General features: G+C 43.6%; 1 protein-coding gene across 1 annotated transcript in view; it reads left to right on the top strand.

Annotated features, from left to right (window-relative positions):
* The window catches only part of LOC133372116 (uncharacterized), a 135,468-nt gene that overhangs the window by 87,224 nt on the left and 20,627 nt on the right, over positions 1-27,617 (top strand). Inside the window, exons 46-61 of the mRNA XM_061600419.1 lie at positions 258-462; positions 2,977-3,137; positions 5,206-5,318; positions 5,948-6,029; positions 7,910-8,047; positions 8,773-8,935; positions 12,506-12,627; positions 14,066-14,206; positions 16,066-16,179; positions 17,123-17,251; positions 18,520-18,681; positions 20,631-20,786; positions 24,434-24,599; positions 26,248-26,432; positions 26,987-27,079; positions 27,290-27,494. Of these exons, the coding sequence (XP_061456403.1) occupies positions 258-462; positions 2,977-3,137; positions 5,206-5,318; positions 5,948-6,029; positions 7,910-8,047; positions 8,773-8,935; positions 12,506-12,627; positions 14,066-14,206; positions 16,066-16,179; positions 17,123-17,251; positions 18,520-18,681; positions 20,631-20,786; positions 24,434-24,599; positions 26,248-26,432; positions 26,987-27,079; positions 27,290-27,494 (2,335 nt within the window). The remainder of the gene's footprint in view (positions 1-257; positions 463-2,976; positions 3,138-5,205; positions 5,319-5,947; positions 6,030-7,909; positions 8,048-8,772; positions 8,936-12,505; positions 12,628-14,065; positions 14,207-16,065; positions 16,180-17,122; positions 17,252-18,519; positions 18,682-20,630; positions 20,787-24,433; positions 24,600-26,247; positions 26,433-26,986; positions 27,080-27,289; positions 27,495-27,617) is intronic.

Below are 27,617 nucleotides of genomic sequence, written 5' to 3'. Positions count from 1 at the left end.
GACTGAATTTAAGATCAGAAGGATGAGAAACAGAGAGAACCGAAATTGACAGACCCATCCTTAGTATACATGAAATTGACAGACCCATCCTTAGTATACATGAAATTGACAGACCTATCCTTAGCGTACATACACAGACGGCCACAATGAAAGAGAATTGCAGTAATCAGACATTTCCTTTTCATTGTTGGCACCATACTTTTCATGGCTCTTGAGTTACTTTGGAAGATACCATCTAATGCATGTATCTCTCTTAGATGATTATGTCCTTTGAAATGAATACCACTCAAGAGAGACGGATCCAGACCATGAGCGGACAGACACTGATTACGTTTATTGTGAACTCTCTCCATGTGGACCAGCAGCACAATACCCCCTGCTGCTGCCTGCATAATGTTACAGCAGTGATAACATCAAGACACCCCGAAGCCATCAACCTGACCTTCTTGCTTCAGAAACTACGTACGGTCCTTGTCCTTCATATAGTGGTTAGAGGGGCCTTTCCCAACCTGGAGATCTCCAGGTGCTGATGGGCTGACACTCCCATCATCTCAGACCATTAGCCATGCTGACTGGGGCTGAGGGGACTCAGAGTCCAACAATATCTGGCAGGCCACAAGTTCCCAATCTCTGCTTTGTAGGTTCAAAGGGCAGATGACCTCATTTCTGGAGTGCGGCAACAGCAGGGAGAGCAGCCTTCATAAATGAGTGTGAGGCACACAGTAACATAACAAAACAAACTAAGGAATATATAAAAGTATATTTGTTTTCACTAGCACATTACAGAGCTAATAACAATTGAACAAGGTCAATAGAGGACCATAATTTATATAAACCATGAGGTCCAAACTATAAGCATTGATACAGGCAGAGAACTTTGCAGATCATTTGCAGTGGCATAAGTTATAAAATGGTATAGGAATGTCCCAGGTATTCAGATTGTTTTGAGACTTTTAAATTGTCTGTTACTTTCTCCAATATTGCCAGATTCCAGATATTATTATACCATAAAGACAAATGTAAATCATGGAATGTCTTCCATTTTTGAGCGATGGGAATTCAAGCCGATGCCAACAGCCACATTAATCATTTCTTTGAATGAATACTTGCTGCTTCATCATCTAGCACATTAAACAGTGATAATTGTGAAGCTATTTGAATAGCAGTCTTAATCATCTTATCTATATCACCTGATATACCTCAATCCAAAATTAATAAACAAGGGGACACTCCCACCATAAATGGAGGTATCTGCCCCTGGAAGCATCCATACAGTTAATCAGGTCTACCTCAACTCAGTACAGGAAACAGCATCCCCAAATCATGACTGTCTAACTGCTGCTTGGAGACCTGTAGGGAGGCAGAGCTCACCAACTTTCTAGCCTGCAATGTTTGCTGGAGATCTCTAGGTGTTTTGATAATTATTAACCATGCTGGCTGGGGCAGTTGGGAGCATCTGAAGGACCAGATTAGGAATGGCCGGGCTAGCATGTTGGACTAGCACTGGGCTTCCTGGGTGAGTTTGGGCCAGTCGCTATATGTTTCTGCTTAACTGACCTCATAGTGAGAATCAAAGAGGGAAAGGACCATGAATCCTGCATGCTGCCCTGAGCCCCATGGAGGAAAGGGCGGGTATAAATGCAATATTTGTTGTCTAATAAGATTTAAGTTACTTTTGATTCATTGGGAGTCTCTTAATCCATGTTCTTTTGGCATACTTTATCATCCTCTTCTATCTAAATAGAATGTTAGCTAATTAAAAAAAAATCCCAAGGAGTGGCTGGTAGGGGATCATAGATGTATGTGTATTAGGGATGGGATCTGTTGACCAGTATTGATTCTGTTTCATTCTTGGCCTGCTATCCGTTGCTCTTACTGATCCATTTCCCCCCTCACAAAAAATATTGATACTGCTGTCAATATTTATTCATATTTTAAAAGGAAATATTGCTGAATGAAATGAAATCTTGATATCATACGTAATATCGATATTTCAGAGGCGTATTTTTTTTTAAAAAATCCATTTTTGAAAATAGCCTCTGAAAATTGCTACATAAAAATCCAATCTGCAATGATAGTGGATAAGTGAATTAATGGAAAATTTAGTACCAAATCCAAATTGGGTGGAATTCTAGCACATCCCTAATGTGTATGCAAATACACAGAGAGAGAGAGAGAGACTTTAAACAGTATTTAATCAGTATTTTTTTTAATGATAAAGAGAGTATAAGATCAGCCATCCATTTAGGTCAACTGGAGAGGGCTTTGCCAATGTCCTGTTCATCCATGAGGTGAAAGATCAACAGGGTCCCAGAACATGGTATTATTGAATGGTAATCTCAAGTGCAACCCTGCAAAGCTTCAGGAAACAATATAAAACTTTTTTTCTGCTTGAATGAGATATGACGAAATAATCTGGATTTCAAAGAGTTTCACACTAGGGATAGCAGTTGCGTTGCCCTCTAGATGATGAGGGAGTATGTTCTGTTGCCCGTAAGGTGACAGAAAAAGGTGGCAATTATTATTTTTTTAAGTTCAGGCTTTTTGATGTAAAGGAAGAATTGGGAGTGCACTTAGAGTGTGCTCCCTATTCTTGCTTTTGCATGCACAACTTTGCATGCCCATTTTTCCTGTGAACTCAAGCCAGACTGGAAAGGAAAAATCTCACTCTGCAGGCAGAGCTTGCCAGCCACGCTTGCAAAGGGCAAAGGAAGAATTGAGAGCATATTGAAAACGTGCTCCTGATTCTTTCCTTTGAACTTAAGTTACCTGATGTCATGGTGAAGACAGATGATGGACAGGTGGGCGAATTCACTCACCTGCCAAAGTGGCTTGTGGGGGTAGAAGAGCTCAGGATTTGGCCCACCAGTCAGATCTTGTTCCCCATCCCATTCTAAAGAAATCGACAGAAGCACATTGTCCAGCCTTAAGTGTTGCACTGGAAAACAATGGTGGAAATGTTTTGTTTTATTTCAGAAAACAAGGCTAGAGTAGCATTTCAAGGACAGTATAATAACGAAAGTATGACCGTGGCTGTCTTCACTGGCTTTGAATTGTATGGCCCCTTGGAACTCACCGCAGAAGTAAAGCACTCCTTAAGTCATCTCAGGCATCTTGGGTTCCCTTTCAGCCTTAAGGTATTTTATTTTAATTTATGGATTTCTTTTAAATTACAGGATAAAGTTATCCTCCCAAGGTAGTCCATCACACATTCTACACAAAACAGCAACCAAGAACCCAACAACATTACAGTGTTGAAATAACAGCAGCAAATAAGTGTGCTTCCATATGGGAGGCTTGATATTACAAAAAGGTCGTTGAGAAGTTAGTTGTTATTTTTTTTCTAATTTATTGGACATTTTGCAGAAAGGGTAAAGCCAGATGAAATGTGGGAATGGTTTCCTCTGGTGCCCCATATGGTCACATCCACATCATCCATTTAAAATACCTGGCTTTCCCCAAAGAATCCTAGGAACTGTAGTTTACCTCTCACAAAGCTGTAATTCCCAGCACCTTTAACAAACTACAGTTCCCAGGATTCTTTTGGGGGAAACCATGCATTTTAAATGTATGGTGTGGATGCGACCTAAGCTGGCAATCCATAGGGAAGAAGGGAGTATGGGCTCCCCAGAAAGTCACATGCATGCTTGATTTCTGTGGGTCAAAAATGAAACACACTGAAATCACTGTGATGTAGGATTTATGTGTACTTCCTCTGGGTCAGCCATTGCTGACCTGACGCCCTCCAGATGTTTGGGGCTAAAATTCCCATCAGCCTCAGCCCACACAGAGTTGTTGTCCAAAACATCTGGGGCATGGCAGGTTGCTGAAGGCTCCAGGTCTTCATCTGTGTGTGTGTCTGCCCAGGCATTAACACAACAGAAGACTGTGCATCAGCTGAGCTGAATGTCTGAAGCTGTGGTCAGCATGAAACAGTACAGGCTTTCAAGAGTGGAAAGGTCTTGCAGTCCTCTGGTTAAATTCAACTAACTCTCCATGTGAACATTTTTATTTATTTATTTAACAAAATTTCTATACCACTTGATTGTGAGAAATCTCTAAGCGGTCTGCAAGACACATTAAAATTATTGATACAAACAGTTGAAAACAAACATGATTAAAACAGTAGACTATGGCGTTCCCGCCTTTGCGGGGGGGTGTTTGCCGCTGCCTCAGTTTTCTAGAAGACTCGTGCAGGTTCTTGATGTTTCTTGATTGAGCCACATGAGATCTATTCACCAATTAGGGAAGGGTTCGAGCAGTCATATATAAGACTGCTCCTCCCTTCGCACTTGCCTTTTTTGCCTTGTGGCACCCTCCCTCCCTCCCTTGTCAGTATGGGCTCTGCTAGTCGCCGAATGGGGCTGAGTAGGAATTTTTTGGGGGGGGATCCTGATTTCAGAATCCCTTTGGTTTTGCCTACTCCATATTGCTTGGGTTTAATTCAATTGGCCTGTCGGGTAGGGTTGAGGTGTTTCGGCTTTGGCTGGCCTGGAATTCGGGCAGGTGGGGTATATTGGGGTTAAAATTGAGGCGGTTGAGGCATTCTGGTAAAGGGCACTACCTAGGGAACCATCAGGGCTTAATGTCTGGTGGGGATCTGGGGAGTGTCCTCGTGGGACCAGCTTGCGCATCATGGTCAACACCTGTACGGCGGGGCCAGGATGCGGAGGTTGGAACCACATACCTGACTCCAATAGCAAGGAGGGAGGATTTCTCCCACATCCTTGACTGGGGAGTTACAGTCCGAGGAGAATTACTTGCCTTCAGAATGGGAGGGAGAAGTCCCTCCCACTTAGGTTTAGCCTCACCTGCCCGAAGTATTTTATATTCGATTAATTGGCTGAATTGAATTTTATTTAGTGTGTTATATTTTAATAAATATAACATTATTCCATATTTGTGTCACGAGTCTTCTTTTGTGTGGTGGCAAAAAGAGATTAGAACACATCAGCATCTATGTATCTAGATAGGGCTGCCTAATCAGAAATGTTTTAAGCAGGAACTGAAAAGAATACAGTGAAAGTGTCTGCCTGATGTCAATAGGCAGGGAGTTCCAAAGTGCAGGTGCTGCCACACTAAAAGACTGCAAGTGTGGAACTAGTATTATGTGGCACCCTGTAACAGTGCCGGTTTTGCAGACTGAAGCAGTCAAACAGGCACGTGTCCAAGTTGCGTTTTCTCTTTTCCCTTGTATTACTTCAGCTGACGCTCCTTGAGATCTTGTCTGAAAACAAAACGGAAGCATCCCTGAAACTGGCTTGTGACCCAAACCTAAATCTGTTCTTTGTTTTCAGGGCTAAACATAAGTTGCAAAGGTAAGAGGCTGGTCTTGGCCAATGTCAAGATGGTTCTTTTGTCCCAGGGTTCGGGGAGAATGCCAATGACATTTAACAGGTCTTGGTGGTGTGTGTTTTTTCCTTTTAAAATAAAAACCACTGGGGTTAAGCTGATCTGAATTGGGACCATATCATATGGGATATGGGAGTTAACCCTTTCCCCTCTGTACTATGGGTGCATACATGCCATAGATTTAAAGCACCTTTAAAGCACATTACCTCCTCCAAAGAATCCCAGGAACTGAAGTTTAAGGGTGCTCAGAATTGTAGCTCTCTAAGGGGTAAACTACAGTCCCCAGGATTCTTTGGGGAAAGACATGTGCTTCAAATGTATGGTGTGAACATAGCCATGATCTCATTGAAAATCCTCCCCCCTCCCCCAGCTACTATTTCCACTGGACTGAAGCTCACATGCTGCAGGCATGTAAAGTCCAGAATCAGGGATGGGTTAACGACAGGTTGCACAGGAGCGCCAGAACAGCTGTAATTGTGCGACCTGGATTTGCTGGTATGTGAAAACAGGGACAGTCTGCAAGCTCCCTCAGAGTCATGGATGATCTATGAGTTTGATCTATTCATTTGATTAAAGATTGTCTCTTTTTCTCTAGTGAAGAATTACATACCAAGTTGCTCCAGAACCTGCCATATCTCCTTCAGTATTTCCCCAGCATGGCTGAAGTTTCCTCAAAGGTAGCTGCTCCCAATTAAGCGTCATTTGGAACAGGGGGGGAAATTTGATTCAGTTCTCATTTCAAGCCCAATCTATTAAATTCGCACTTTCCGAAACAATATGCACACCGAAACTCAACCCTCCCTTGAAATTTGCACTTATCCGAATGTTGCAATGCAGTTCTCCAACCAAAGGATGTTTACAAAAATGCATATGTTAGAGGGAAGTGTGCATAAGAATGAATAGATTTGTAAAAATAACATACAAAAATGCATTGCATTGGGAGAAACTGCTTGCAAAAATGTGTACCTTAGTCAGAGCTGCATACAAAAATGTGTTTATTAGGGGAAATTCACCCTGTGATGCTGAGGATTTTTCATGAAGGTTTATTTTAAAAAACATAAATTTCTGCAGGAATGTTGAGAACTGAAGAACGGGAAAATGAGAGAATCTGAAGTTGACAGGTCCTTCCATCCCTGCTCCTGGGAATCTATCAGCAGTAGTATAGTGTCAAATTCAGAAGTGCAGGGCTCCTTCATGATAGCCACGCCACACCCCCTCGTAGCCGTGCCCCCTTTTCCACTTTCTCTCATTTGCTCTCTGTGTCCTCTCCAAGTCCACACTACTACAAGAGATGTCCCTAGGAGCCAATCAGCATGAAAGGGGAGGCTGTGTTTTAGCTGCTGAGAAGAGTCTTGTCAGTGGCTGACTCGCCTCCTTTCTTTCTGATTGACTCCAATCAACATGAAAGGACAAGGACTTTTCTAAGTGGCTAACATGCTCTCTTCATGATGATTGGCTCATACATAGGGACTTGGCTGGGACCCTGCTTTCACAAAAGTCCCCCCATGACCCCAGGCGACTACACCCTTGGCTATGAGTGGCTTAGCAAAGAATAAATTGGAGGAAGGTAAATTACATGGGTGGGGATAAACTCTGTCCCCCTTTCTCCATTTCAGAAAGCAAAATAATTGTATATGTCACATTAACCCTCCTATCCTTTAAAACGAAAATTCTGAAAAAAGTCTTATTGATTTTAGTGGCATTAAAGTTCAAGTAAGCAGGATTGCAGAGTTGTTTTACTTTACAAATTTATGCCGACATAATTTGTCTGTGAAAAGTGCATTTCCTTCAAATACCTGTGGAGATAACAGCAATGGGAGGGAACTACATCTCTGGGCCAGCGGTGCCTGGTGCCTGTTGGGACTGGTGGGGCAGAATGCAGGGAGCCCAACAGGAGGTGGCACCAGAGCCAATGGCACTGCACAGAGCCAACTCATTCTAGCTTTGTCCCCATCCTCTTCCCTGCTGAGTTCCACGAAGGCAACCCTGAGATTAAGAAGCAGGAAGCTAACAGGCAGTGTCACCATCTAGACGGGTTGTAGGTACGAAAGCAGGCAGGTGGGCTTGGCTGAGGGCAAACTGAGGTTGGTGGGACAGGTCCCATTCACCCTAATGAAGCATCCTCCATTGATCTGGAGGTGGGGCTTTCCTTCCTTTCAGTCCCTCCCCGCCCTTGGCACCAACACCTTTGGGGGCTGCTTTGGATGGCTACAGCTGAAATTGGTCCAAGACATCAAGGCCACACCAGAACTCAAATAAATAAGGTCTATCGTGATGCAGAATTAGGCTGGGGTCCAAGAAGCTTAATATGGAGGGTATGGGGAAGGGCTTCTAAGGCTCAATATAGAGCGTATGTGCAAGGGCATGCAAGGACCCCATTTCTATGGGAACCCAGAAGAGGAGCACTTCACACTGCAAAATTTTGTTGCAGGTGTCTTTTTTTTATTTATACAAAATATTTGTATACCGCTATTCATTTTTTAAGAAGTTTACAAGAATCTTATACATATACACACATTTGTTGTTGTTGTTTAAATCTCCTTTGTACTTCTTTTAGGTGAATTATTTGACCAAAGAAGCAGAAGGTAAATTTTCCATCCAAATGGAAAATAAGGATTTCCTTGTTTTGACAAAATTAGCATTTTCTGCAAGCAACCACACACACATTCTTGAATTGATGCACACCATGCCTCAGGTTGGTATGACCGCTTTTGAATACTTTTGTTATTTTTTAATCTATACACACAAGAAAACTAGGAGGTGGGAAATAATCAAGCATCATTCATTAAAAAAATAAGTATTATAGAACAAAAATTATAAATTAACCAGCGATGTAAGTGGCATGCAACCTGAGTCTAACATACAAAATTTACAGTAGTTCTATATGTGCATTTTCTCTGGCATGCTTTTTAATTCAGTACAATGCACGTTTTATCCATTGCACTCTCTCAGTGCAGTCCTATCCATGTCTACTTCAGAGATAAGCCCAATTTGTTTTTTAATTGAATTTTTTATTATTTTATGTCCTATAACGTCTTTTATAGTATGGCACTTGAATTCTATGGAATGAAAATTGTAATACAATAAGATATAAGAAATGAAAGAAGCAGTATAAGTGCAATTAAAAATTATACAGCATCGAGCAATTGCTACAACAGATAGAGAAATTGTTAAGTGGTCCGAGACCATCAGCAATTTTCAAGTGGTCCATTGAAGGGGAAAGGTTGGGAACCACCGATCTCATTTTTATACACAGGATAAAGTATGTGGTATGGTGACCTAGGGAAGGGTCTTTTCAGTGATGACTCTGCACAGAATGGAAGCTTGGGAAGTGCTCTGTTACTGGCATGGCTGGACTGACATTTCAGTGTCTACAACTAGGAATGGATGTGACTCCTCTCTTTTTTATTATGATTTCAGTTCACAGTCCTTCCAAGGCGATTTGTTCTCACAACAGCTTACCAAACAAGCAAGAGAACTAGAGTACTGAGTTGGGTTGCGTTATGGGACGGCAAAGAGGTAAAACTTGCAGGCAGTTACAGCGGACTCTTTCCAAAGATATCTGGAGGTCACGAACTGAAGGGTAGGTTTCTATAAAACTGTTATGCAAGCAATGATCAGACAAGAATGGCCATCGTTCAGTGGTAGAGCCAGACCTGTAGCCAGGAAGGAGTAAATGGGGGCACTGCCCCCCAGTATTTGTTTGTGAAAATTGAATAGAAAATATGTGAAAAGTGAAAAGGAATAATTTAAGAATAGGTGCCTCTGAAAAATTTAGTGAATAAGGCAAGGCGAGTGCACAACAAAAGCCTCATCTGGAAGAGCCCCCAAAAGTCTGACCACTCAAGACTTTCCCTGACCAAGGGTAGATTTTTCACCAATCACCCTAGAACTACTTAAGTGATTCTGAAAAAAAACAGCCTTTATGACACTTGAAGAGTTAAATATTAGAACTTTGTATTATGGGTGGACATTCCTTTGCCCTGCTTTTCAGTTTCAGTTTCAGTTGTGTGCTCTATCCAGCCAGCAATAAAGAAGCATCTTTGTTTGCCTACAGTAAAAATAAGAGTTTGTTTATTCTGCAGTTTTATAATGAGTAGAACAGGATTGAATGCTTATTGCTAAAAGGTGAAATACAGAGATAACTTCAAGTGATCTGGAAAAAAAATGGCTTCCCTAAATTACCCCTTACTCTTTTAAAGCACTCACTGTACTCACAGTCATAGTGGCTATTTTGTCTTATTTTTCTTGAATACTTGATGGCAAAGAATGAAAACAGCCTAGAAGAATAGAACTATTGTTGTAATCACTACAGAGCTAGCTGGCTGTCTGGCCACCAAGGCTGTAACTAGGGCCTCATTTCTGATTTTCCCAGTATGTGCAGCTGAGCATGATGCCTTTTCTGGTTTCTATGCAGAAAAAAAATCAATCCAGGGACCAGTAAAATAATCCCAATCACTTTCCACAATTAGTTTCCACTTTCTTAGTTAGTCCTTTATTTAACAGCCACTTAAAAAAAATTCCCTTGATTGTCCAACAGGAAGGAAAACCTAAAGGTCAGGAACAAGAGTAGTTGGAGGGACTCTCAAGGAGGAATTAACAAACACACCCTAAAGTATTTGCTTTCTCTCTGCCATTCCTACACTTGTAGTATGGACAAGTTTGGGTTTTGTGTGGAAGCTAAAACTGAGATAACTAATGCAGCATCAAAACCAAGCTCAGGAGCCCCCTGTCATTACCAAAGTAGTTCAGTTCATGAAGAATCAGAACACAGGGACAGACCACAGGCGAAAGAGGACTGTAGCTGTAGGCAAAGTCAAGCTTTTGAGTCTGGTATTCCTTGGGATCTCTCAAGAAAGGGTGAGACAAGTCAACAGATGAAAGTTCATTCATGTTAAGTTAACACACTCTCTGGACAGAGGAGTGTGAGGGAAGGTCACTGCCTTTCCCTCCCCCTGGCCTGGCCCTCATGTCTTCTCTGCCAGTTGGGGGCAATTGGCTGGTACTATGCCCAAATGTCCCTCCTAGAAACATGGTTAGCTCCACCTAGAAATGTGGCTGCCCCATCTAACAAGGAAGGCTGGCCCCAGGGCTGGATAGAGAGCACTGGCTTTGCATTCCTAGGATCCCAGGTTCAACCCCTGGCATCTCCAGTTAAAAATATCCAGGTTGCAAGTGAGATGAAAGTCAGATGGGAAAGAGCTCTAAGCTAGGGGAAAGGCCATAGCTCAGTGGCAGAGCACCTGCCTTGCATGCAGAAGGTCCCAGGTTCAATCCCCGGCATCTCCAGGAAAGCTGGGAGACCGCCTGTCTGAAGCCTTGTAAGTGATGTCCATTTGAGCACCCTTATAAGATTGAAGTAGAACCCCTTTCCTTGGCAGAGGCTCTGTGTCTTTCACACCTGTGTGATGGGCAGAAATTCATTCAGGGCATCTAGTTAACATGGAGGTGGGGCTGGGGGAGAGAATGGATTCAGTTCACCTTCAAAGGCGAGCCTATGTCATGTGCACTTTCCGCAACACTATGCAAACCGACATGCAGCCACGCCTCAAAATTTGCACTTCAAACTACGCAATGACATTCTCCAGTGAAATAATGCGTACAAAAATGCATATACTGCAGTAAAGTGTGTGTGTCTTTGTGAAAATAACATACGAAAATGCCTTAATGAAGGGGATTTGCAAAAGATGTGTACTTAATAAGGCAAAATTGAGGTGTGCATATTATGAGAAATTCACACTAAAATGCTGATGGATGTTCGTGAGGACTTTTTGGGGAGGGAAAGAAATTGCAAACTAATGTGAAAAGGTGGAGAACTGAACAGTGGGAAAATGAGAAAATAAGAGAACAAAAATTGACAGATTCGCCCATCTCCTTAGATGTAAAAATAATGGGAAATGTTGCACTTCTTATGTTGCAGTTGCATCCCAATCTTCCTTCAAGGAGCTCAGGGCAATGTCCCTGGTCCCTTCCCTCACTCCTTCCGACCCTTATGGGCAACCCACAGCCTGCAGGCTGCATGTAGCCCATGAAGACCTTCAGTGTCCCCTGGAGTACTTTCTTCTCATGACAGTGGAGTATCTCATTAAAGGAAGTGTGAAAAGAGTCTGACAGATGCTGGCACTCCTCATTTAACTCAGTGGCTGAGCCGGCATACAGCTGAGTGGGAGCGTTGGTAGATATGCTGGTAGAATGCTGAGAGCGTCCTTCAAGAGATAAAAGTTCAGTGTCTGAGAAGAGTGGGAGAGAATCTCAGAAGGGAGGAGGAGGAGGAGGAGGGGTCTTGGAATAACAGAAGAGAAATACTGACCAAGAAATCAGGGCAGTTTGGAGACTCAGGAGAGGAGGAGATGGAGGGGAAAGAGGTGAGCCACAAAAGGAATTTGGGTTGCCCCAGTGAGGAGACCCAAGAGGGGGAAGAGGAAGAATGATAGGACAGAAGTCTCTAGGGTTATCATCCCTAGTGGCAAGCCAGCAAGAACAAGAAGAATGAAAAAGTAGACAGTAGAGGGCACAAAATAAATATAGCCGAGTCTGGTGATGAAAGGGGGCAATGGAACTCTTTGAGTAAGTTCGCTACCAGGGGCTGCTCTGAGCACAAGTGACCACCTGGGGCTCTGAGGATTAGAGATGGGGATAAGAGCTGGCAAGAGGGTCTAGTTCCATCTAAGGATGGAAAGACCTGTCAATTTCGGTTCTCTCCGCTTGTCATATCTCCAGTCTTACCTTCAGTTTTCCCCATTTCTGCGGCGATCGGCAATTTTTTTAAAAATCCTCATGAAAATTCTCCAGCATTTTTCTCCTAGTAAACACACTTTTGTAGGGAGCTGTGACTAATGTACACATTTCTGCAAGCCATTTCTCGACATATAATGCATTTTTGCATATTATTTTCACTCATATATTCTTCTTCTTTTGCACACTTTCCCCTCGGGTAGGCATTTTTGTGAACATTGACTGGTTGGTGAGGTGCACTGCAAAATTCAAGTAAGTGCAAATTTTGAAAGATGGTTGTGTTTCGGTTGTCGCATTGTTTTCATAACGTGCAAATTTGATCAATTTGGCTTGAAATGTGGGCTGAATTGAAATTCTCTTCCATCCAGACCCAAGACCAGCATGTCTAACAGGAAACGTGGCTTGTTTTCTTTTTCAGTGGAGATCGGTCATCCTTTCTTGATCCCTTTTCCTCAGTGTTCAATGCTCAGCCTACTTGCGGAGCATTCTGTGCGGAGCCACAGGGACAATATTATTGTTGGCTGGGACACAAAGGAGCAGGTAACAGAGGGCGCAGGGCAGAAATGAGAGTGAGTTATTTATTTATTTTATTTTATTTTATTTATATACCGCCCTAAGCCTAAAAGGCTCTCTGGGCGGTGTACATCAGAAATAAAACAAGCACAATATATAAATACAATAGATATAACAGAATCAAAAAACAAACAAACAAGCAGGGAACCAAACTACACCAAAATACAACAATAATGCAATACTGTTAAAATACACTATAAAATACACATAAGATACAGTTTAAAATGCCTGGGAGTATAAAAAAGTTTTCACCTGGCGCCGGAAAGATAACAGCGTCGGCGCCAGGCGCACCTCATCAAGAAAAGTATTCCACAGTTCGGGGGCCACCACTGAAAAGGCCCTAGTTCTAGTCATTACCCTCTGAGCTTCTCGATGGGATGGTACTCGGAGGAGGGCCTTAGATGTTGAGCGCGGTGTATGGGTAGGTTCATATTGGGAGAGGCGTTCCACCAGATATTGCGGTCCCATGCCGTGTAGGGCTTTATAGGTCAAAACCAGCACTTTGAATTTAGCCCGGAAACAGATAGGAAGCCAGTGCAGACGGGCCAGAGTTAGAGTCTCAGTTCGTACAACACTACACAGCTTCGGCCCTACAAAGGAAACAGATTTCTTCCTCTCCTATATCGACCAATATGTCAAGTTCAGACCACACAGAAACACAGAGTGTGTGATTTGCATGCAGAAGGCCTCACATTCAGTTGCCAGCATCACCACTTAAAACGGGTGGGGAACGTTTTTTCATCCCAAGGGCCACATTCCTTTCTGGGCAACCTTCTGGGGGCCACATGCCAGTGGTGGGTGGGGCCAGAAGCAAAAGTGGGAGGAGCGGTGAATGTAAATATTACCTTTTGTACAGTAGGCGAGCTTCTTGACACACTCACACACCCCTCTGTGATCCATCCAGCAAACAGGATATTCAGGATATCAGAATTTCTTTCTGCACATACCGTCCCTTGAACTGGGGCATGGGACAAGGATGAGGCATCTTCTCCAGCCATCTGCTAGCCTTCCTGTCATATCCCTATGAAAAGATATGGCTGGCACACTTTGTCACTGGCTGCAAACACACCATACATTTAAAGTACATGGCAATTGTTCCCTCCCCCCCCCAAAAAAATCCTGAGAATTATAGCTTACCTATCCCAGAGCTACAATTCCCAGCCCCCTTAACAAGCAACGACTCCCAGGATTTTGGGGGGGAAGTCATGCGCTTTCAGTGTACGCAGCCACTGATGATTAAGGAGCACGAAACAGCCCTTCTGGCCTCCTAAGCCCTTTCCTGTCTAACCCTCCCCAACTTTCCAGAATACAAAATTAATTTTCTACCCCATTTGTAAATGTAGATAGCTGCGGAGAGTGCTATTACCACTACTTGCATAACCTCTCTTTCTGATGATGACAACAGGTCTCAGTATCTTCATCCCTCAAGTTGGGGAAAGAACGGGTCCATTACTGCATTGCTGTAGCTCACCCTTTTAACTTCACCATGAAACACATGGAGGTGCGTTCCCTAACAGAAAGCAGAAGAGGCACATACAACCAGCAGGTAAACAGACAGGATGGGCCACGCAAATTGGTTAACAGTGCAATCCTATAAATCAGTGGTTCCCAAACTATTTTTCCCTACAGACCAGTTGGAGACGGCTGAGGGCCTTGGCAGTCCACTTAGTGGGTTTTTTGCTGCCTGTTGTAGCAATTGTACTGCACTGTGCTAGGTGCTGTATGATTTTTAATTGTATTTTTTGTTGATTCTTTTATTTTATGGTGTTGGCATCTGCATTCCATAGAATTCAGACTGTCTCGCAATAAATTACAACGGAAGAAAGAAAAGAAACAATAAAATTACAATTAAAATCAACGTGAATATTTAATGCGAGCTTGCTGCGGACCACCTAAATGAAGCTCGTGGACCACTGGTGGTTGATGGGCCACCGTTTGGGAACCCCTGCTGTAGATGACTGTTCAAAAATTCAAAACTGAAGACGTTCACTTCAAAGGAGGTTATTCCCAAGAAGATGTATATAGGAAAGCAGCAGTATGCTTCTAATAATGTATGGGCACCATTTTCAATTGACCAGGATCATGTAAGGCAAGGATGGGGAAACCTGTGGCCCTCCAAAACTTGCCGAACTACAAGTCCCATAATCCCTGACTATTGGCAATGTTGGCTCGGACTGATGGGAGAGCCATAAGTTTCCCATCCCTCACGTAAGGGCTGGCACATGCATTGCACTCAACTTCAAACCATGGCTTCCATATCCTGGGCTTCTTGGGAAGCTGCTAACCATAGTTTCCCAGTTCAGACATAAGGGAAAACTATAATTAACTATGGCTTCCTGGATTGTTTCAGCACTTCTGCAAAGAGAACCTACAGCGTGGGAGCAAATGGTTCATATCTCAGTATGGTCATGCAAACACAACCTTTCTTTCTTTTGATTTATATCCCACTGTATTCCATACAGGGCTGGGGAATAAATTTGATTCAATTTGCATTTAAAGCCCAAATTTATCAAATTCACACTTTCTGAAACATGAGAACCGAAACACAACCATCCTTCAAAATTTGCACTTATTCAAATTTTTTAAAAAACAGGGGGGTTCAAAACCCAAAATGACCAAATATTGCAAAATGATTTATTTTGTCTTCTTTAAAATGCCCAACTTATGTAGACTAAGAAAAGTGTAAGTAAACAATTTTTATAATTATGTGTTTTCTTACTGTTTATTTAGAAATTTGAGTAAAATGTAAACAAAATATAAATCATATAAATGTATATATGTGTTTGTATTATAGCCCCTGACGAAGGCTGATATACAATAGAGCCGAAACGCGTTGGGCATTTTAAAGAAGACAAAATAAATCATTTTGCAATATTTGGTCATTTTGGGTTTTGAACCCCCCTGTTTTTTGTAATCAATATTGACCGCCACTCTTTCTTATTCAAATTTTGCAATGCAGTTCTTCAGCCCAGGAATGTTTACAAATATATATATATATATTATATATATAATATATAAGAAAATGTATGTAAAAATGAATATATTAAGTGAAAATATACAGAACGCATTCTATTAGGAGAACTTGCATGTGAAAATGTGTACAAAATGTGTTAGAAGAAATTTGCACTAAAATGCTGAAGAATTTTCAAGAGGATTTTTTAAAAATGCAGATTGCTTCTGAAATGTGGAGAACTGAATTTAAGACTGGAAAAATGAGAAAGTGGAAGAACCAAAATGATTGGATCCCCTAAAGTAGTTGACACCAGTTTTTTTCTGAATGCTAAGCGCCTTGAGGGGCTCACAATCGAAGGGCTGTAACTTTCATGTTAATGTTTCTTTTGCAGCGTTGTTGTTTTTTCATGCTGTGTCTCAAACTTCGCACATTACTTCCTTTGCTGGCTTTAGGTGTGGCTGGCTTGGAATGACGGGCACCCTTCTCATCTTAAATTTACTTTTGGAGACAAGTCCAAGCTCAACATCACCCTTTGGGATGCTTGTGTCATAGCTTCCTTCGGCCAGGTAAATGTTTTTAACTGGTATTTCTAATGAATATTTTAGATCGCCTACTGCAAGAGTGGGCCTCCAGATGTTGCTGAACTACAGCTCCCATAAGCCCCAGCAAGCATGGCCAACAGCCAATGATGTTGGGCAGTTCAGCGACATGTGGAGAGCCTTCCACAAATCTGGTCTACTGCAAAGAGCTTAGAGGTCTATTGTTCTAGTAAGCAAATGAATCATAAAAGGGGCATCACCCCCTTTAATATTGTACTGTTGAGTAGAGAGCAAGTGATGTTGTATCATTGGGTTATAGTTAAATTGTGCATGTGCTGCCCAGAGTGAGAGTCTGGGTTGTCATGTTTTGGTATGCTTCAAAGATGCTCAATACCACCCAATATGAGAAACTGAACTGGTATTGAGGACGGGCAGAGAGTGGTTGCATTGGCTGCTATGTATTTTTGTAGGCTAAGTGTTTGTTCCTTATGGTGGTTTGGCTGCAGATAAGTTATCTGTATGGTTTGTGGGAATGAATCAGAGTGGGATTTAGACATGGAAGACGGTAAGGACATATTTGGGAGGGATTATTGGGGGGGTGCAGCTCCTAGTATAGTTGTTTTAATTAATTAACTAATGATGCTGTTTTGGGAGTTTGTATTTTGTATTTGATTCCTAATTCCTAATGTTTATGTTTGAGAGAATCTTTTTATTTTTCTGTTAATTATTGTTTTGAATGTGTCTTTTATATTGGCCTGAATTTGTAATGTTTTCTTTTAATATTTTGTGATGTTTTGTTTAATGTTTTGATCTAGGTTGTAAACTTTGAGATTGTTTCCCAAATAAGTGGTATAGAAATGACTTAAATAAATAATAAATGTTAAATAAATAAAATAGTGCACTGCATAGTGTTATCGCAGCTGTCCCACTCAATACAATGAGCAGTGCTTTGTATTCCTAATTATGACAGGTTCAGAACATTCTAAGTGTGGTGAATCTCCAGGCCTGTGGGTCTCTCGAGCAGACCGCAGCCTTGTTCAATCAGCACTTAGACCTGAAGTGGGATGGCAAAAGATTCATGCAGAATCTGACCTATGAGGTAAGATGGTTGCTATCTTGTTGCATGTCCATTCTAGTCAATGGAATTTCTATGTTTTCTGTCTGTGGGGGTCCTTGAATGGCAATTACAACTACTTTATGAAAAGTCATTCAAACTACATAGTTAAACTACTTTTATTAGTAGTTAATCAGAACTAATCATTACTTTCATCTATTAAGAAAAGAAACAGGCTTGTGTCTCATTTCATTCTTAGTTTTTAATTTTTGGTTTTCAGTTCATACAGAAGAATTTGCACCAGGTATTTTAGTAAAGTAAATGCATTAAAGTCCAGCAGGCTATTTTCATTAACTGTCTAAAGTCTAGTGAACCATAAAGTTTTAAGTTTTAACTCAGGACTGAGAATGTGGGGAGATGATAGTTCTTAAAAAAAAATAGTTCCAATTCCTTTTACTAGAGTGTAGTTCCCTAGTAGTCAAAACTACTTTTTAGGAAGTAGTTAGTGCTCTTCCAGACAACCTGTTTATTGAGCATTCCTCCTGATGTGGGAGATTAGATTATGCTGGCTATTTAATGAGCATGCACTCTGATTTGTTTGTGGAGAGGCTAAGTGATGTTGCGTTCAAGCAAGCATTTCCCAGAGCATCGTTAAGCTATGGAATTCATTCCCAGAGGAGTCAGTGAGTGCCAAAAACGTGGATGGCTTTAAAAGCAGATAAGATAAATTAATGAAGGATAAAGACTATCTATGGCTATTAGCCACTATGGCTATGATCTGAACCCACGGTCTGAGGCAACATGCTTCTGAATACCAGTTGCTGGAAACTGCAGGAGGGGAGAGTGCTCTTGCGCTCAGGTCCTGCTTGTGAGTTTCCCATGGGGCATCTGGTTGGCCACTGAGAACAGGATGTTGGACTAGAAGGACCATTGATGTGATCTTCTTATCTTCACTTTTCCTTTTGAAATCAGAGTAATTTTCTTTTTAAAAAATGAGTTGATCCAGGTGGGCTGTTCTTACGTTCTTATGTGGTCTCACACTTTCCAGTGCATTTTCCTCGTCGCTTCCCTCATTGCAAAAAGTTTGATCTTTTGGTAAAGCGAGTTTGTTGGAAAGGACCTCCCAATCAACTAAAACTGTATGACCTGAATTTGCTGGTGTATCATTGAGTTTCACCCAGAAATAGCAACAGTCTGGAAGCAGCCTTAGTAGCTGTTATTAAACTGCTTCAAAGTAGTACTTGTTAATGATTGCGGACATCAGAAATGTTTTCAGTATATGTTCTATTTTCCCTTGTTAAAAAAAAATGCAGAAAAGCAAGTCATTGCATCTGGATAAAATTCAGGTGGAAGCAATTTTGGAAAACGTCTTTTTGACTTCATGTTCCAGTCAGCACATTCTGGGGAAAGTTGAAACGGACTACTCAGCTTGGCTTAATTATTTTATGAGCCTTGGAGTCTGCGGCCTTCCAAATGTAAGCAATATGTTGTGCTCTCAAATGCATGCAGGCGGTGAAACATTAACACCACAATCCCATGCATGTCTACTCAGAAGGAAGTCCCATTGAATTCAGTGGGACTTCCTCCTAGGTAAGCAGGCATAGGACTGCAGCCTCAAGCTATACAGGCTTACCTGGGTGTCAGTCCCATTGAACTCAATCAGACTTCCTTCTGAGTAGACATGCATAGGATTGTGCTGACAGTTGGGTACTTCACAGGTTGCATCCGACTCATAGTAGACTCAATTCAACTCATAGTAGACTCAATTCAACTCATAGTAGACTCAATTCAACTCATAGTAGACTCAATTCAACTCATAGTAGACTCAATGAAATTAATGTCCCTAAGGGAGTCATGGCCATCAATTTTAATAGGTCTCCTCTGAATAGGATTAGCATTGGAAGCAACTCATGCATCTACTTGACAGAGAAGAGCCCTCTGTTGGAAGGCATCCTTTGTTAGAGGGACTGTCAGATCAAAGTACGGTTTCAAGACAAGGAACCCTAAAAAGGGAGGGCAGGAGGGACCTCAACAATTAACACTTGGGCAGCAGCAAACTGAGCAGTCACACAGGTCACCTGGCCATGGTCTTCTCTACTGTGCTTCTACCTCCACTGTTGGAGGTAGCCTCCCCATGACACTTGCTGGACATCCCACATGAGTCCTCCTTTTAGGCTTCCCATGGAGGCATCTGGTCGGCCACCGTGAGAACAGGATGCTGGACTAGATGGGCCTTTGGCCTGATCAAGCAGTTTTTGTTGGTATGTATCATGGACCATTTCCCACGCAAACCCAAGAAAAGTGCAAATGTGTGTGAATACATTATAATTTTTGCATTTTAGAAAATACAGTACCTAAGGCTACAGCAAACAAAGAAATAAAACCCAAGCAGCTCATACATACTTGTGCGCCAGTCACACAAACTTTCCAGCTAATTTCATCAAGAGGCACTTGTGACCATCAATTCCAATCCATTTTTTGAATAACAGCGTGGCTCCCTAAGAATCTATTGACGTTTCTGCCGCATTAACAGAAAATTAAAGAAAAAAGAATCAACACTTGCATCTTTACCATGGATAGAGGTTTGAAGCGCATTAAAAACTAGGGATGTGTTATAGTTAATAATGCATGTAATAAGGCATTTCAGGAGGGGTTCAATGGTGGCTCTCTCTCCCTTAATATCAGAATGCACTGCTGAGCACATACTATACATCTATAGGGACACATGGGTGTTCCTGTGGAATGAGTGAGTGAGGTTCTCCCTATTTAGGTGGTCGGTCTAGTCATGTTTGAAGAGAGAGGGCACCATGCATGTCATCCCTGCCTCCAGTGTCCCCAACCCCATCCACTCCACTACCAGATTTAAGGTCTGAAAGGAGATTTTGAGTGTGTTTAGCTGCTGCTGGGAATCTTAAGTAGGGAGAGTGCTGTTGCGTTCAGGTCTTGCTTTCAGGCTTCCCGTGGGCATCTGGTCAGCCACCGTGAGAACAGGATGCTGGACTAGATGGGCCTTTGGCCTGATCAAGCAGGGCTCTTCTTATGATCTTATGCTCTATCTAAATTATAGTCCTTATTTTTAAATTTGCGTCGATACGTTAAAAAATTAGCATAGGCAAATATTATGCAAACCTGCCACAGTGGTTTAACAGTCAGTCCCCCTTCCCAGAGAACTCTGAGACTTGTAGTTCTGTGAGGGACAACTCTCAGCACCCTTCGCAAACTACCCAGGATTCTTTGGGGGAAGCCATGACTGTTTACAGTGGAGTAAGAGTGGAATAAATGTCTGGTGTGAAGGTGGCCTTGGAGGGAATATAATAGAGGTATTATTCTTACCCACAGTTGCACGCACATATTTGCTGTTTTTTTCCTTTACTGTGATGGTCACTAGTAACCACTAGGCTCCCACACCTCCACTCTCTTCTAGGCAATTGCGCTGTCTGGGAAACATCAGCTACACAAGGGAGATTTTATCTTGCAATCGGAAGGCAAGCTAAGCCTTGCTGGCAAGGTGGGGTCGATCACGGTGGCCTTCAGGAATCATAGCACACCTGAAATGAAGAACTATTCCACAGAAATTTCAGTAAGTTCAGTGGGGGGCAGGGATGATGAGGCTCAACTGTTCGCTTTTATTTATTCATTCATTCATTTATATAATAGTTGTTGTTTTTTATTGCGAATAAACCCTGAAGGGGTCACGTGCCACAAGCAGGGAATTTACATCCAAGAAAGAATGGAGTCACTTTGTCCTTCTCCTGCCAGCCACTTTCCCTCTGAAACTTCCTGCTGTTCCAAAAGTGTGTTTACTTGGGATATAAGAAGGCCTGTTCTACCCTGTATTCGTTGCATGCGGCACTGTTTCCTTTCTGCTGCAGTTCACCACCAGCCTAAAACTATGTTGTTCGTCTTGCTGCATGCTGTGGCAAAATTACGTAATCTATGTTCCTAATTATATAAATTACATTGCCATTACCTTATTCCACCCCATTCATTTCAACGCAAAGGGAACACAATGCACATGGTGAAAAGAATGTAATCAGTTACATATTGTTTGAGGACTGTAAGCATCAACAACAGCAAATACCGATCACATTCATTGGATTTGACTTCCATTCTGGACATGGGACAAATAAGCGAACTTCAGCCATCTCCACTCCCGTTTTGGTTTTCGTCCCTAATGTGTACTGCAGAGGCGGAGAACCTGCGGCCCTCCAGATGTTGCTGGACTACATCTCCCATTCTCTCTGACCATTCGCCATGCTGGCTGGGGCTGATGGGAACTGGGAGTCCAACAACACCTGGGAGGGCCTAGGGTTACACAAGCAAGAGGCCTGGGCAGGGGCTAAAAAAAAATGGGGAGGGGGTAGCAGTATTCAGAGAAATTCACAGACAAAAAGTATGGAAGATAAAGCTATCAATGGCTATTAGTCATGATCTGACTTTCTTATCACCTTTAGATCTCAGCTTTCTTCCAAAGAGCTCAAGGAGTCATATATGGTTCTTCCCCTCCCCAGTTTATTCTCGCAACACCTCTGTGAGGTAGGCTAGGCTAAAGGATAGTGACTGGCCCAAGGTCACCCAGTGAGCTTCACAGCTGAGTGGGGGTTTGAACCTTGGTCTCCCAGGTCCCAGTCTGACACTCTACCCGCTATACCACACTGGGTCTCAACTTCAGATGGAAAAATCTGTCCATTTCAGTTCTCTTAGCCTCTCATTTTTCCAATCTTAAATGCAGTTCTCCACATTTCTGCAGCCATTTCCAATTTTGTTTCACTCCTCATGAAAATTCCTCCAGCGTTTTAGTACAAATTTCTCCTAATATACACATTTTTATGCCGTTTTGACTAATATACACATTTTTGAAAGCAACTTTCCTAACATAATGCATTTTGCATGTTATTTTCACTGCCCTATGCATTTTATGCACACTTTCCCTTAGCAGAGGCATTTTTGTAAACATTGCTTGGTTGGAGAACTGCATTGCCAAATAAGGGCAAATTTCACAGGATGGCCGTGTTTCGGATATTGTTTCGGAAAGTGCTAATTTGATAAATTTGGCTTTAAATGAGGTCTGTGTCAAATGTCTCCCCCGCCCCTAGTTTCAAGGATGGCTTGGTTCAGCCATCCAGTATCAGAAGCAATGTTCCTCTGAATGCCAGTCCCTGAAGACCACAAGAAGGAGAAGGACTATTGCGTTCACTTCATGTCCTGCTTGTCACCTTTCCAAGAGGCGTCTGATTGGCCAATCTGGGCAACAGGATGCTGGATGAGATGGACCTTTGGTCTAATTCAGCAGGATTGTTCCTTGTGTTCTTACAGCAGGGGAAGGGCGAAGCACTTTCTCCTTTCCCTGCCCCTCCTTCGGTACAAATCTCCCCCTCCTAACAGCACGTTGCAAGAAAAAAAGGGCTGTCAGGGGGGCTTTAAAACAACCCAAAAAGACATGGTGCTGCAATGTCACCAGTCATTTGGAGAGCCACTTGTCAGGCATGCTTGAAGTTGGATTCCCGCCTTGAGCAGGGGGTTGGACTAGATGGCCCTAGAGACCCCTTCCAACTCTACAGTTCTACGATTCTAGGCTCCAACCCAAGAGTCTAAAGTGCTCGAGTGCAAAATGATCTGCCTTACCGCTTCTTTTGTTGATGAGTGTGCACTGCCACCTAGCGGTCGAGATATTCATGTGCATATAGATCAATTGAAGACCCAAGGCTCAAAAGTAAAGGGACTGGAAGATGACTCCCCCCCCCCCGTTAAAATCAAAAGGAACCATGGTGGGGATGAGCAAAATTGGATCGGGGCCATGGTGCCTGCTCCTCAGCCATGCCACGTTCCCAATCCAAATTACCTCCCTCAAACCTGCTATTGGCCTTGTTGTGTAGGAACGCATACAGGTCCCCTTTAAACAAAAATCTCATTCCAGCAAACTTTTTATTTTGGCAGGCTTTTTGTAGCTGAGCTTTCTTCGCTTGCTCTTGTTGACATAGTTTTGGGAGTGCTGGCCGGCAGGGTTTTTACCTGCTGTTTCTTGTTCTCATTATTAAAGTTTGGGGTATTTCTGCAGAGTGCAGAAATGAATCGTCTGATCAAACCATTGGTTGAAAGACCAGGAGTGTAGTGGTCCAGGGTCTTGTGGGGTCAGACCCTTTTCTTTTTGGAGAGCAGAGTCCCAATGTCTCCAGCATCCTACAAGCCGATCAGCATGAAAGGGACACTGAGAAGAGTCTTCTAACATGCTTCTAACATGGTTGTGATATATGTTATATATGTCTTTATCGAAAGCCAGCTTCAGTGTGGCTCTCCCACTGAAAGCTGGCATAGAAATGTCCAAATAAATCACTGCCAGACCCTTCCATCAGGCACAGTGAGGCAGCTACCCAGCGGCGGCAGATGGCTGCATGTCAGTCAGGCAGTGGAATCTGGACTAAAACCCGGAGCAGATTCCACTGCCATACTGACATGGAGCCACCAGCCACCAGTGCAGCTGCCTCATGTTCCAGGGCATGGACTGGACAGAGCTGTGTGTGCCATGTGGCCTGCTCTGAGCTAGGATTGTAGTAGCTCAGTGGCAGAGCCTTTGCATACAGAAGGTCCCCAGTTAAATCCCCGGCATCTCCAGGCAGGGCTAGGAGAGACCCCCTCCCTGAAGCCCTGGAGAACCCCTCAGTCAGAGTAGACCAGGTGTTCCCAGCCTGAGGTCTGCAGCCCACTAGTGGCCCATGCATTTCTTCCAGGTAGCCTGTGGCATGTCAGTACAGTGCGCACTCTCTAGAATTCCACAGAATTCAAATTGCAATACAATAGAGTGCAAGGTATAAGAAATAAAAGGATCCATAAAAATATAATTTAGTATCATCCAGCATCTAGCACAGCACATGGCAACTGTTTCAACAGGCAGGGGAAAACATCACGATGTGGTCCCCCAAGATCCTAGGTGGCAGAGCATCTGCTTTGCATGCAGAAGGTCCCAGGTTTGATCCTCAGCATCTCCAGGTAGGGAATGTACACAGTCTGGAGTCCTGGAGAGCTGCTGCCTGTCAGTGTCGACTGTACTGAGCTAGATGGACCAATGGTCTGACTCAGTATAAGGCCGCTTCCTATGTCCAAGTGGCCCGTGGGGGGGGGGGAGTTTGGGAACCACGGGTGCAGGCAAGATGGCCCAGCGACATACCAAGGCAGCTTCCGATGTCTTTCACAAACGTTTCTGCATTTCTCTCTCTCTTCTCCCAACAGCTCAAAGCATCAGAGGCTGTTTGGCTGGCTGTGACGGGGGGGTGGACATCCTCAGGTGGTCAATGTCAAATCCTGGTGGAGGCCAAGACTGACCTGAAAGAGAAAGTGAAATTAGCAGCTTCAAAAGGAAAGGAATGCCTTCAGTATTACATGGGCTATCTGAAAGGTCAATGCGCTATGGCATGGGGTATTTTACAGGGATCTGGGACGCACCAGGGTAGCTTCTTCTAGATGGATAATGGGGGGGGGTCCAACAGTGCATGGAATCCCTCTGCTGCCAGGGGTGCTGTTGTGGTTGGCCATGGGTGGGGAACCTCAGGCCCACAGGCCGAATGGGGCCCTCCAGACCTCTCTCTCTGGCCCTTGGAACTCACCCTACCCCTTGCTGGCTCTTCTCCGTGCCCTCCTTGAGTCGTTTTGTATGGCAAGTATGTGCCCTTGAACGTTTGAGTGTGCCCCTTGCTCAGAGCTTGGAAAAGTTACTTTTTTGAACTACAACTCCCATCAGCCCAATCCAGTGGCCATGCTGGCCAGGGCTGATGGTAGTTCAAAAAAGTAACTTTTCCAAGCTCTGCCCTTGCTTTCCTGGACAGGGGGAGCTGCATATAGAAAAGTCTGACTTTTGCACAGCTGAAATGTCGCCTGCTGGACAAAGGTAAGAATCGTGCCCACTTTTGCCTCTGCTCCCCACCCACCATGGATGCGCAGCCCCTGAAAGGTTGCCCATGAAGCAATGTGGCCTTCAGACCAAAAATACCTAGTGGTTCTTCCAGGTGGCCTGTGGCATGTCAGTAAAGAACAGTTGAACTCTGCAGAATTCCATGAAATTCAAATTGCAATAAATAAATGGTATAAATAATAAAAGCAATAAAAATACAATTTAGTATCATACAGCATCTAGCACGGCACATCACAACTGCTTCAACAGGTGGGGGGAAATCATGAAGTGGTCCCCCAAGATATCCTAGGTGGTAGAGCATCTACTTTGCATGCAGAAGGTCCCTGGGTAGGCAACTTCAAGCCCCTGCTTGGTCATCCTGATTCTTCATGCATGGACATGTACCTGACAGCCCTTCAAATTGAGGAGTGTCCTCTGAAGAGGTGGCAGGTGGCTTCAATGTCAGTGGGGCAGTGAATCCTCTCTGGGTTTTAGTCCAAACTTTCGAGGAGCCGTCCACAGTGCTGAAAGCTATAGGATTCTCTAGTCAGACCACTAGGTTTCAGCATGTTGTGCAACTCGGACTCAACCCCTGAGTGGATTCACTGCCTCACTGACATAAGAGCCACCACTCTCCACTGGTCCTGGGCAACGTGGGACACTTGTAGTGGAGGCTGGACTTTTAGGGGAAAAGGAGCGCTGCCCCACCAACCTGAGCCTTGATTTCTGCAAGCCCATCTGCCTTCCTTCTTACAATCAGTGGCACTGCCAGTCAGCTTTCTCCTCCAGTCTCAGGGTTGCTCCTTGTAGAACTCAGCAGGGAGGAGGAAGATGGGGCCCAAACCAGCATTAACTGGCTCCGCCCATCATTGGCTATGGCTCCCCCTACTGTCAGCCTCCTTGCCTTCCGCCCTACCAGCCCCAATGCGCACCAGCCACCAATGGACACACAACCACCTTAAACCCAGAACATGAAAATAACAGTGATGACAGTCAGGCAGTCCCTTTGCACATATATTTTTTCCCTAAATTTCTCTGTATTACCATTTCTGTCACTTAGCAACTGCTGCTTCCTTCCTTTTATTGATTTTCACAGTTTCTCTTCCCAAGTGATTGCAGAAGGCTTAAACCTCGGGGGGGGGGGTTATTCTTGTAGACAACACTGAGGATGGGCTGGAGCTTGCAGCTTGCACAGATGGCCGACAGCACGTCGCTCTCAATGCCTACCTCGTTGGTAACGGAGCAAGGCGAGAGGAAGTGGGGCGCCTGGCCCTAGAAGCCTCTAACCAAAGCTTGAGCATCGAGGCCTATGGCTGTGGGGATCCACTTATTAAGACAGAGGTGTGATGCTTTCAAAAGTCAACGTCCTTTTTAGTGTGCTTTCATGCTTCTTTCTGCTCATGATCGTATCAGGGTGGTTATACGCAACCCCGCTTTCAATTCTGTTTGCGCTTGCAAAGGTTTTGGGGTGAACGTACTGCTTTGTTTCCAATCCAGCATCTCCTGTAACTTCCTACTGAAATCCTGTAACTTTCTATACCACAAAAGTGTTCCAGGTGTGGGTGTCCTGCTTTTGTTGTGCTGTTATGCAAGCGTGCGGCAGCAGACACCAATAATTGGGAAGTGTTGCAGAACAACTCATAAAGCTTGAATGATGTGTTGATGGTCCAGTATGAACCAATGCACTATTGTTGCATCAGTGACATGTTGCAGAATACACATACAGAAAACGGCAACGGTTTGGAAGGGCCCTGACTTTTATATGGCTGTGTCTACTGTCACAGAGAAGGGCAACATAGCTGTTGCCTCATTTTGACTTCAGGGGCCACCTCAACTGCTTTCCTGTGGTTCCCAAATCACATATATCTAAGTCATCTTCTCTCTGGCTCTCGCAGACAAAACTGAATGAGATTACATCCAATCTGCAGCACAGACTGGTGGCAAAGATCAAAAACCTAGAAGGACACCTTCGGGATCTCAGGAAATCGGTAAGAAGCTGACACAAATGAACCTTCACAGACGTCCAGATGTTGCTGGACGACAACTCCCATCAGCCCCAGCAAGTGTGGCCAGCAGGACCACAGGTTCCCCAGTGTTCTCTCTGTACATTTCAGCCATGTCTCCATTCTCCAAAAATGTGGTTTTTCAAATCCTCAGCAAATTATGACGCCTCTTCTCAGTTTGGTGCTAACTTGCAGGTACAGCACATTGACTCTCTGTACGATACAGTTGGGTGGCCCTTGAAAGCTTCCCAGGAAGTAGCCGGGATCCTCCAAAGCAAGATGAGAGGAGCCGTCCAGTTGTGGAGACAGAGTGGAGTCAAGCAAGTGCTACAGGACAGCCTCCCACTTTACCTGGGAAAGCTTCAAGTCATCATACAACAAATGCAGATGGAGTTGCAAAGTAAGCCTGGCTAGTTGAATTGCTGAAAAATGCTATGGGGGAAAAATAGCTTAGCAACGTTAGACTAGGCTACGGCTGGGGAACCTCAGGCCTGGGGACCGAATGTGGCCCTCTTGGCCTCTC

This window comes from Rhineura floridana, chromosome 17 (genome assembly GCF_030035675.1).
Source record: "Rhineura floridana isolate rRhiFlo1 chromosome 17, rRhiFlo1.hap2, whole genome shotgun sequence".
Taxonomy (NCBI): Eukaryota; Metazoa; Chordata; class Lepidosauria; order Squamata; family Rhineuridae; genus Rhineura; species Rhineura floridana.
Note: the sequence above shows the minus strand (reverse complement) of the source record. Positions and strands in the feature narration are given on the sequence as shown.